This window comes from Panthera uncia (assembly GCF_023721935.1).
Source record: "Panthera uncia isolate 11264 chromosome A1 unlocalized genomic scaffold, Puncia_PCG_1.0 HiC_scaffold_16, whole genome shotgun sequence".
NCBI lineage: Eukaryota > Metazoa > Chordata > Mammalia > Carnivora > Felidae > Panthera > Panthera uncia.
In genome coordinates this window covers 37,720,690-37,731,517 of record NW_026057576.1, presented here as the reverse complement: position 1 = coordinate 37,731,517, position 10,828 = coordinate 37,720,690, and the positions used below count along the sequence as shown (strand labels likewise).

Here is a 10,828-nt window from a genome sequence, read left to right as displayed (position 1 = left end):
AAAGGGGGACTGTCCCCTTATGCAAACTTTTGCCCATGTCTCATTGTTCTTGCTTCCTAGACCATGAATATGTCTTAGGCTTCAGCAGTCATCCTGTAAACATCAGATAAAGGCTGAAGAGGGCTGGAAGGAGCCTGGGTCCCCAGTGCCTCAGTCGAGTTATCAAAGCGGCTTTCGGTATTTCCTTGAAGACTTTTCCATTATATGAAAGTAAAATAAATACAAGACTTAAAATGTTTTCATTTTGTTTCCTTCAACATACTACTGAAATCAATTCTTAATACAAAGGAATTCTATACCACCTTTAACCAAGTATAGTTTGGGGAGAGATTGAGATACATAGAAACATTCTTAGTAAGTACATAAAAGCTTGGATTGAGAGTAACTTTTTTCTGCCAGTGTTCCACAAGACAAACAAATATTTCTAATAAAATTTAACTTCATGAACAAGTGATGTCTTGCAATACGAGTAGAACCAGACACCGAATGTCACATGATCACAATTGAGTCAATGGTTCTTAAAATTCACTTTGATATACAAATGCTTTGGAATACAAGCATGTTTCTGGAAAGGATTATGCTCGCAAACCAAGGTTTTACTGTATATTGTTTTTCTATGTTACATAGAAAATCATCACAAAATTAGAGGCTTAAAACCACACCATTTACCATTTGTTATTTCTCTAACTCTACTAATTTATTATATCTATTAACTTTCCCAGTTTCTGTGCGTCAGAAGTCTCAACACAGCTCAAGTGAGCACTCCTCTTTCAAGCTCGCATGGTTATTGGCACATTTCAGTTCCCTGACATTGTAGGACAAAAAAAAAAAAAAAAAAAAAATAGCTTGCCATGTTGCTCTCTTTCCCCGGGCAGTTCAGCCCCTGGGCAGCTTTTTCTTCCAAACCAGCAGGAGAGTCTACCTAATGCATATATAGACAGATAATCATGTATAACCAAATCATGGGGATGACATCCCATGCCCATCACCTTTGCCATATGTTACTTATACAGGTGAGTCATGTCTCACATCCACTCAAGTGGAGAGTATTTACAAGGAATAACACCCAGCAATTGAAGAACATGGGTTCCATATTAGAATTCTGCCTATCATTCCCAGTACACAAACATATTTTTGCAAAGGGATTCTGAGTTTCTACATCTTTTTCTGCATTGGTGTACTAGAGAAGATATTCTAGATGGCTCTTCAGAGAACCTATTTCTAACACTTTGAAGAACTCCTTAAACATAGATCTTAGAATAAACCCATCACAAAATATATTCACTAGCTTCTTCAAGTCTAAACCAAGGTCAGATCTAGCTTTCCAGGGGTAAAAATTCATACTGAAGTGGAAAAAGCTTCAGCCAACCCAAACTGCTCTTTATCAAAAGTTTCCAAACTTAATACCTAGAGTTCAAGATTTATTTAATCACAAACCCGCATCATAGAAGTTCACAATGAAAAATATCTGGACAGAGACATCTCCCTAAATTTAACACTAAGAAGATTATCTCTCCTTCTTTTTGTGTATGATTGTTATTTGAGGTATATGTATCAGTGATACTGGATAATAAATATGCCTGTTACATTTTTCCCATGTCTGTGAACATGCAGAATTCTGTTCTTTCTTTTCTATCCTGATATTTATCACACTTTGTTGTAATTACCAGTTTCTTCATTGACTTCCCCTTCTGGACTAAGAGCTGAGATACTGAGCTCTCCAAGGACAAGGGGGTCCTTCAATCAATGCTGGCATCTTAGCACTGACCCAAGTAGAGGCTTTACTCCCACTATGGTTATTTCACTGAAACTGAAAGAGTGATGCCTTCATTAAAAAAAAAGTTATGCATTTTAAAGTGGCCCTAACTTGTTTACCTAACTTCTTTAAACAAAATATCACTTTATATAAGAAGATATTTTAATATTCTTTAGAAACAAAAAAAAAAGTAACACATTAATATATGTTCTTAGAGGCAGGGACCCAGTTAGAGGACTGACCTAAAATCTACGCTAGAGATCTGAGGATAGTTTATATACTTAAGCAGATTAGTTAATAGGGACATGGTGTCCATGTGCTTGGCTTACCTGAATTCTGGATGAGTTAGAGTTTAAAGTTTTAGACTGTACCAAGATGAATTTACTCTTGCACCTTTAGAATAAAGATTCTTGTGCTAAGGCACTTCCCATGAAAACCACAGCAGTATTCTATGCATTCAAAAAGCAACACAAGAAACAGCATTACTGGTAGAAATCCTTGCTTGCTCAGCTCTCTACCAAAATAAAAGTTAAATGTGTGTACTTTTTATGTTGGAATCTCAGAATTTCATTTTGTTTGAATGTCAGAATCAAGCAGATCAATCCTGCTGTGAATTAGGCTGGCTACTTGAGCATATAAACGTCCAAGAGGTGTTATAATAGATGGTGCTTTCAAAACATGAAAAAAAGTGAAAGTGCATTGTGATAGATAAGCTTTTCTACCCTGCCTCTCTTACACAAATACACACAGATGTATCTGGACATTTCAAATTATTAATTTATATATATAAATATATTTAACCTATTTCATTATGAGTTTAATTTCTTATAATGAGTATAAATTCTGAAAGCAAAATAAAAATCATACACCAAGATAAATTTCATATACTTTTGTATTGTGTGGATATAGTTATATTAGCATGACCAAAGTATGGAGAAAACTATATACTTTATATATAAACTATATAAAGTTTATATATATAACCTATACATATATATATATATATATATATATATATATAAAGTTTATATAGTTTATATATAAACTATATAAAAAACTATATACTTTAGTGGCATAAACTGTATGGTATGTGAATTATATCACAATAAAGCTGTATGTTGTTATTGTTTTGAGACCCCTTAGGAGAATGAACGAGCCACACACTGGAGGAAATCTCTGCATAACTAACATCTGGTAAAAGACTGGTATCTAAAATACACAAAGGACTCTTAAAACTCAACAATAAGCCAACAAACAAACCATTTTTTACATGTTTATTTATTTTTGAGAAAGAAAGTGCAAGTTGGGGAAGGGGTAGGAAAAGAGGGAGACACAGAGTCCAAAATGGGCTCTAGGCTCTGAGCTGTCAACACAGAGCCCAACGTGGGGCTCAAACTCACGAATTGGGAGACCATGACTTGAGCCAAAGTCAGATGCTTATCCAACTGAGCCATTCAGGTGCCCCAAACAACCCAATTTTAAAATGATCAAAAGATCTAAGAGATATTTCACCAAAGAAGTTACACAAATGGAAAATAAGCATATGAGGTATTATTCAACATCAGCTATCAAGAGAGAATGGAAAATTAAAGCAATGATGTATCTCTGTACATCTATTAGGATGGCCAAACTCCAGAACATTGATAACACCAAATGCTGGAGAAAATATGCTGCAAAAGAAACCCTTATTCATTACTGGTGGAAATATAAAACAATACAGCCGCTACTGAAAACAGTTTGGCAGTCTTCTGCAAACCTAAACATAATTATCATATGATCCTTAGTGTTTACTAGAATACATTAAAAAGTATGTCCACATAAAACCTGCGCATAAATGTTTAACAGCAATTTAATCCATAATTGCCAAAACTTAGAAGGCACAAAGATGCCCTTCAAGGTGAACAAACTGTTGTACAGTGATACAAGAAATATATTCAGTGCCCCTCCAGGAAAAAGCTATCAAGCCATGAAAAGAATGGGAATTTTAATTTTGTATTGCTAAAGAAATAAATCTATCTGAAAAGGTGATGTACTATATAATTCCAATTATGTGACATTCTCGACCAAAGAAAACTAAAGATACAGTAAAAAGACCCATAGTTGCTTGGGGCACCTGGGTGGCTCAGTCGGTTAAGTGTCTGACTTTGGCCCAGGTCATGATCTCACAGTTCATGGGTTCAAGTCCCACACTGGGCTCTGTGTTGATGGCTCAGAGCCTGCAGCCTGCTTCGGATTCTGTGTCTCCCTCTCTCTCTGCCCCTCCCCCGCTCATGCTCTGTCTCTCTCTCCTTCAAAAATAAATGTTAAAAAAATTAAAAAAAAAAAAGATCAATAGTTGCCAAGGGTTCTAGGGAAGGGAGAGGGGGATGAATAAATGAAACACAGGGAATTGTTAGGGTAGTAAAATTTTTCAATATGATACTGTTAGGGTGGATACAAGTCACCATACATTTGTTAAAACCCATAGAATTTACAACAAAAAGAATGAACCCTAATGTAAAGTATGGACTTTAGTTGATAATAATATGTCAATATTGACTCATTGATTGTAACCAATGTGTACCACACTAATGCATTATGTTAATAATGGGGGAAACTGTATATATGTTTGGGGGTCAGATGAAGTGGTATATGGGAACTCTATACTTTCTGCTCAATTTTTCTGAAAATTTCAAATTACTTTAAAAATAAAATTTATTAATTAAAAAATTTTAATTTTCATATATATATATACATATATATATGTGTGTGTGTATATATATATATATATATATATATTACGGATTATAGAAATGAAAACATACAAGAACAGAAATAACAAAATGGAAGGGCCCAGTGGTAGAGATGACAGTTGACTGAATCAGTGAACTTGAGGACAGATTCATAAAATTTACCCAACCTGAACAGTGAAGAGAAACTAGACAAGAAATGGAGTTTCAAGGATCTGTGGGATAACAACAAAATTCCCAATATTCCTAACATCACAATCCCAGAGGGAAAAGAAAAAAATGACATTAAAATACTATTTTAAGCAGTAATATAGATGCAAACTTTCCAAATTTGGCAAAAAACACAAATTTACACATTCTGGCAGTTGACCAAATCCCAAACAGGATAATCCCAAAGAAATCTATGCCAAAGGCACATCATATTTACACTTCTAAAAGCTAGAGAGGTTAAAACACAAAACAAAACAAAAAACAAACAAAAAGCAAAAACAAAAAACAAAAAACCCATGAACCTTGAAAGCAGCTAGAGAGAAATGGTGTATTACCAGTAGGTAAAGAATGTCAGAGAACTGAATGCCAAAAAATGCATCTGAAATCATGGATGGCAGAACAAAGTGATACACAGTTTTCCAAATGCTGGAAGGAAACAACTACCTATTATGAATTCTGTATCTGGTGAAAACTATACCCTCAGGAATGAAGGGGACATGAGGAAATTCTCAGATGAAGGAAAAATAAAGAATGTTTTGCTACAAGACCCACTTTAAGATTGGCTGAAAGAAGTTCTTTCAACAGAAAAGACATGATGAAAGAGAGTCCCAGAGGATCAGTGTGGTACGTAGGGCAGAAGTATACGCACACACACTACAGTGCCCTTTCCTCGTGGATTTTATGTCATGTTGGATGGTTGAAACTAAACTTATAACATCTGATAATCATGATAATATTTTACTAGAGAATGTCAAGGGATATAAGTGGAAATGAAATTTTCATACTTGACCTGAACTGGTAAAATACAGAACGTGTAGACTGTACTGTCACACATGTATATTGTAATACCCATAGTAAGCACAACAGATACAACGCAAATACAATACTCAAAAACACTGTATGGATGGTCTCCAACTTATGAGGGCTCAATTTAGGATATGTCAACTTTATGATGGTGCAAAACTGATATGCATTTAGCAGAAACTACTTTCAATTTTGTATTTGGATCTTTTCCCAGGCTAGCAATGTTTGGTAGAGTCTCTTGTGATTCTGGGCAGTGGCAGCAAGCCACAGCTCCCAGTCAGCTACACAGTAACAAGGGTAACAATGATACACTTAGACCCATTCTGTACCTGTGCAACTATTCGGTGCTTCACTTTCAGTATAGTATTCGATCAATTGCATGAGGTAGTCAGTACTTTCTTATAAAATAGTCTTGTGTTTATGATTTTGTCCAACTCTAGGCTAAAGCAAGTGTTCTGAGCACATTTAAGGTAGCCTAGGATAATTATTATGTTCTGTAGGTTAGGTATATTACCTGTGCTTTCAAATTACAATATTTCCAAATTACACTAGGTTTATTGGGCCATAACCCTATCATAAATTGAGGAATATCTGCGGATAAAACAAGACAAAATCTTTAAAAAAAAAACTACTCAAGTAACACACAGGAAGTCTTGAATAGAGAAAACAAGAAATAAAGAAAATAAATAATAAAAATGGCAGAGTAAAGCACTAACATATCAGTAATCACTTTAGATGTATAAGATATAAATACAGAAATCAAAAACCAGACATTGGATTTTAAAAATTGTCCCATATATATTCAAATTATAAGAAGCTCACTACAAATTCAATGATATTGGCAAATTGAAAGTAAAAGAATGGAAAAAATAAATGCCATGTAACATTAATTTAAAACAAACGTAAATGGCTGTATATGTAGATATATATAGATAGATAGATAGATAGATAGATAGATAAATTAGACCATAGAACAAATAAAATTATAAGAGACATAGAAGGACATTCAATAATGATAAAAGTTCAATTCAGCAGGAAGACATAAAAGTGTACGCACTAAAAAATAAAACTTCAAAAATACATAAAAATACTGAGTTGAAAAGAGAAATAAACAAATCCACAATTACAGTTTTCAACACCCCTCTTGGAAACTGATAAAACTACTGGAAAGAAAATTAAAAAGGACATAGATGATCTGAAGAACACAATCAATAAACAGTATCTAATCGATATATATATTGAACAATCCACTCAACAACAGGAGAGTACACAATTTTATTTTAGGCACCAATAAGACATGCGCCAAGATAAGTCATATTTTGTATCATAAAAGAAGCCTCAATAAACTTAAAAGAACTGGCATCCCACAGAGTGTATTCTCTGATGATAATGGAATAAAACTAGAAATCAATAACAGAAAGGCAACAGAAACCTATTGTATGTTCTAAATTATTCATTGATTAAAAGTAGTATTTCCTAGTAGCCCCTGCTTCATTGTGTGTTTCTGTGTACCTGTGTGTGTACTGAACAATTTAAAGCAAACAAAAAATGCAATGTAAAAGTGTTTAGGATGATACTTGCAGAAGAATAAACAGAATTAGGCGCCTAATTTCAGCTGGCCCACCCGAGACCCCCTGAGCGCCAACCCTAGTCCCAGGCGCGGTCCCATTTCCGCTCCAACAAGATGAAAGAAACTGTCAAGAACCAAGAGAAACTCACCAAACTGCAAGCACAATTGCGCGTTGGTGGGAAAGGAAGTGCTCCCCGAAAGAAGAAGGTGGTTCATAGAACAGCTACAGCAGATGATAAAAAAACTTCAGTTCTCCTTAAAGAAGTCAGGGGTAAACAATATCTCTGGTATTGAAGAAGTGGGTATGTTCACAAACCACGGAACAGTGACCCACTTTAACAACCCTAAAGTTCAGGCATCCCTGGCAGTGATCACTTTCACCATGACAGGCCACGCTGAGACAAAGCAGCTGACAGAAATGCTGCCCATTATCTTAAACCAACTTGGTGCAGACAGTCTGACTAGGTTAAGAAGGCTGGCTGAAGCTCTGCCCAAACAATCTGTGGATGGAAAGGCACCACTTGCTACCGGAGAGGATAATGATGATAAAGTTCCAGATCTTACGGAGAATTTTGATGAAGCTTCCAAGAATGAAGCAGAGATGAGTCAACTTCTGAAGAAGATAAACTTGAAGAAGTTACTGGGAGCTGCTATTTTATATTATGACTGCTTTTTAAAAATTTTGTTCATGGATCTGATAAATTCTAGATCTCTAATATTTTTAAGCCCAAGCCTCTTGGACACTGCAGCTCTTTTCAGTTTTTGCTTATACACAATTCATTCTTTGCAGCTAATTAAGCTGAAGAAGCCTGGGAATAAAGTTTGAAACAAGATTAATAAAGTTCTTTGCCTCGTAAAAAAAAAAAAAAGAGTAAACAGAGTCATTATTGTAATGATGGTTAAAATTATTAAGTCATTGTTTACCTTCTCCCTATAAATATACCTAATAGTTCTTATTTGGGTAAGGTGATTATTCACATGTGTTATCTAATAAAAATACATCAATGTTCCAAGTTAAATTTTGTATTAAATTGGTTTATTAAAACAACCAATTGGGGGAAATTAACAGAAGGTGGTCAAAAGGTACAAATTTACAAATATAAGGTAAATAAATACTAGGGATATAATGTGCATGATGACTATGCCTAACAGTGCTGTGTGATATACACAAGAAAGTAAATCCTCAGAGTTCTCACAACAAGGAGAAACATTTTTCCCCTTCTTTCTTTTCCTTTTATTGTATCCATATAAGAAGATGGATATTAGCTGAACCTACTGTAGTAATCATATTTGTAATATTTGTAAATCAAACTATTATGTTGTATGCCTTAAACTGATACAGTGATGTATGTCATTTATTTCTCAATGAAACTTGAAAAAAAAAGACAGAATCTCCCCCCCACACACACACAAATATAGATATTTATATCTATATCTATACCTATCTACATCTAGATGTAGATAGAGAAAGAGAGAGAGAGAGAGATAATACCAGTTTACTAATCCTGGAGTAGCAGGAAAGATATTGCCTATTCCTTGGAATGATTTTACAGAGAATGTAGAGTAAGATCAGAGGAAATGGGTGTTCATACATGTATATGTGTATGTGTACTGAATGCTAAGCGTAGCTGTACAATTTTGCTATGTGATTCAAATGTGATTCATTCACATTCAAATGTGATTAAATGCAATTTGAAAACTTGAGGGTTTACATTATTAATATTTAATATGCAATCATTTATTTTTAGTTTGGTCTAAATGAGATGGGATTTCATATCCTTTTAATTTTATTAACTTTGGCTGTTATGGACCAACATTTATGTTCCCCCCAAAATCATATATTGAAGCTCTAATACTCAGTGTGATGGTATTTAGTGGGGCCTTTGGAAGGTAGTTAAGCTTAGATAAGGTCATGAAGGCGGAGTCATCCTGATGGAATATGCCTTTATAAGAAGAGGAGGAGACACCAGGGCTTTCTTTCTCTCTTCTATGTGAAGATACAGTGAGAAGGCAACAGTCTGCAAACCAGGAAAAAGGCTCTGACAAGAACCCAATCATACTGGCATCTTGATCTTGGACTCCCAGCATTCAAACTTGTGAGAAAATAAATATCTGTTGTTAAGCCACCCAGTCCATGGTACTTTTTTTCTGGTAGCCCAAGGTGACTAAGATGGGTGTGATAGGGATTGAGAGGAGGAAGAATCTAGAAATCTTAATCTGCAGAATAAAGCAGATACAAAAAGTTGCCTGGCATTTTAATTTAAATTATGACATGAATGATAGGAAGTCAGGGAACTTTGCAAAAAGCCAAGGTAAGACTTTCAGAAGGAAGGAACAGCAAATGCAAAGCCTGTTGAATATTAATGAAAATACTAAGGAGGCTGCATATTCAGAGCATCAAAATTGAAGAAGAGACTGTAGAAAGAAATTGGTATTGGAGGCTGGGTTGGAGTCAAATTGTGCAGGGTCTTTTCAGACTCAATAATATGTTGGATATTATTCTCCTTGCATACGCCATTAAAAAGTCTGAGCAGAGTTTGGTTTACACTTAAAACACTTTCTCACTGGGAGGTTGGGGTGGTGGGAATGGAATAAGAAAGACCAGGAAGGAGGCAAGTGTAGAAAACAATGTGAGAACTGATAGTATTGTGAATTAGGGTTATGTCATTGAAGGTAGAGAGTTCAAAATATACTTGTTGAGTAGCACTCACAGGATTTCCTAATGGATCAGACTTCAGAGACTTTTAAATTTTTTTTTTTCCAACGTTTTTTTTTATTTATTTTTGGGACAGAGAGAGACAGAGCATGAACGGGGGAGGGGCAGAGAGAGAGGGAGACACAGAATCGGAAACAGGCTCCAGGCTCCGAGCCATCAGCCCAGAGCCTGACGCGGGGCTCGAACTCACGGACCGCGAGATCGTGACCTGGCTGAAGTCGGACGCTCAACCGACTGCGCCACCCAGGCGCCCCCAGAGACTTTTATATAAGCAACAAGATGGTTGGTGGTATCCTTAAATAAAATGAAAGGCTGGGGAGAAACAAATTTAGGAGGGGGAAAAAAGAGCTCCAATTTGGACATGCTGACTTTGATATGTGAGTTTTGATGAAGACTGTCTCACTGACCAATTTTAGTCCTCTTTTCAATTAGGCTTCATCTTGGACCTGTCTTCAGCCTGCTTAGCCCTTTTTGGCAAGAATCTTGCCAAGGAAGTATAAGGAGAATCTCCCCCAAATGCCTGCATTGTTGATATCTGATGCCCCTTGATATCTGTTTAAAGTCCTCATTACAACCCTTGATATCTGATCACTTTGGCCTGCCTTTAGCATGAATCTTGTTAAGCCAACTTACTGAAAATCTCCCTATTCATGATTCTCTCCTCTTAGAAAATTTCTACCTGCTGATATGCCCCGATTCGAGAGACCCCCCCGAAAACAAACCACCAGAGTCCAGAGTCAAAGCCAAGCGGCAAGGGTCGTTTATTGCAGGTTCGAACCTGGTCCTCCACGCACTCGTTGCTGGTGACGCTAAGAGGCCCCGAGCAAGGATCTTACAGCTTCTTTTATAGACAGGTACAAACAAGTTAGGGATTTTTTTGAGGTTACAGAGCTGTTATTGGTTGACATTTAAATTTGAACGCTCAGCAGAACTTGATTGGTTCCCGCCTTTATTTCAAACCACAACCGGGCACACCCTGGCTGGTTTTGGGAATGGCAGGGGGGGGGGGGGTCTTTTCTTTGCAGTTGTGAGTACACCTGGTA

General features: G+C 36.0%; 1 protein-coding gene across 1 annotated transcript; it reads left to right on the top strand.

Moving 5' to 3' along the window:
• The first annotated feature begins 7,126 nt into the window (after positions 1-7,126).
• On the top strand, positions 7,127-7,943 carry LOC125934187 (transcription factor BTF3-like). Its single transcript, XM_049647521.1, is given in 2 exon segments — positions 7,127-7,306; positions 7,308-7,943. Coding segments are annotated over 2 exon segments (711 nt in total). The 5' UTR covers positions 7,127-7,183; the 3' UTR covers positions 7,896-7,943.
• The last annotated feature ends 2,885 nt before the right edge of the window (positions 7,944-10,828 follow it).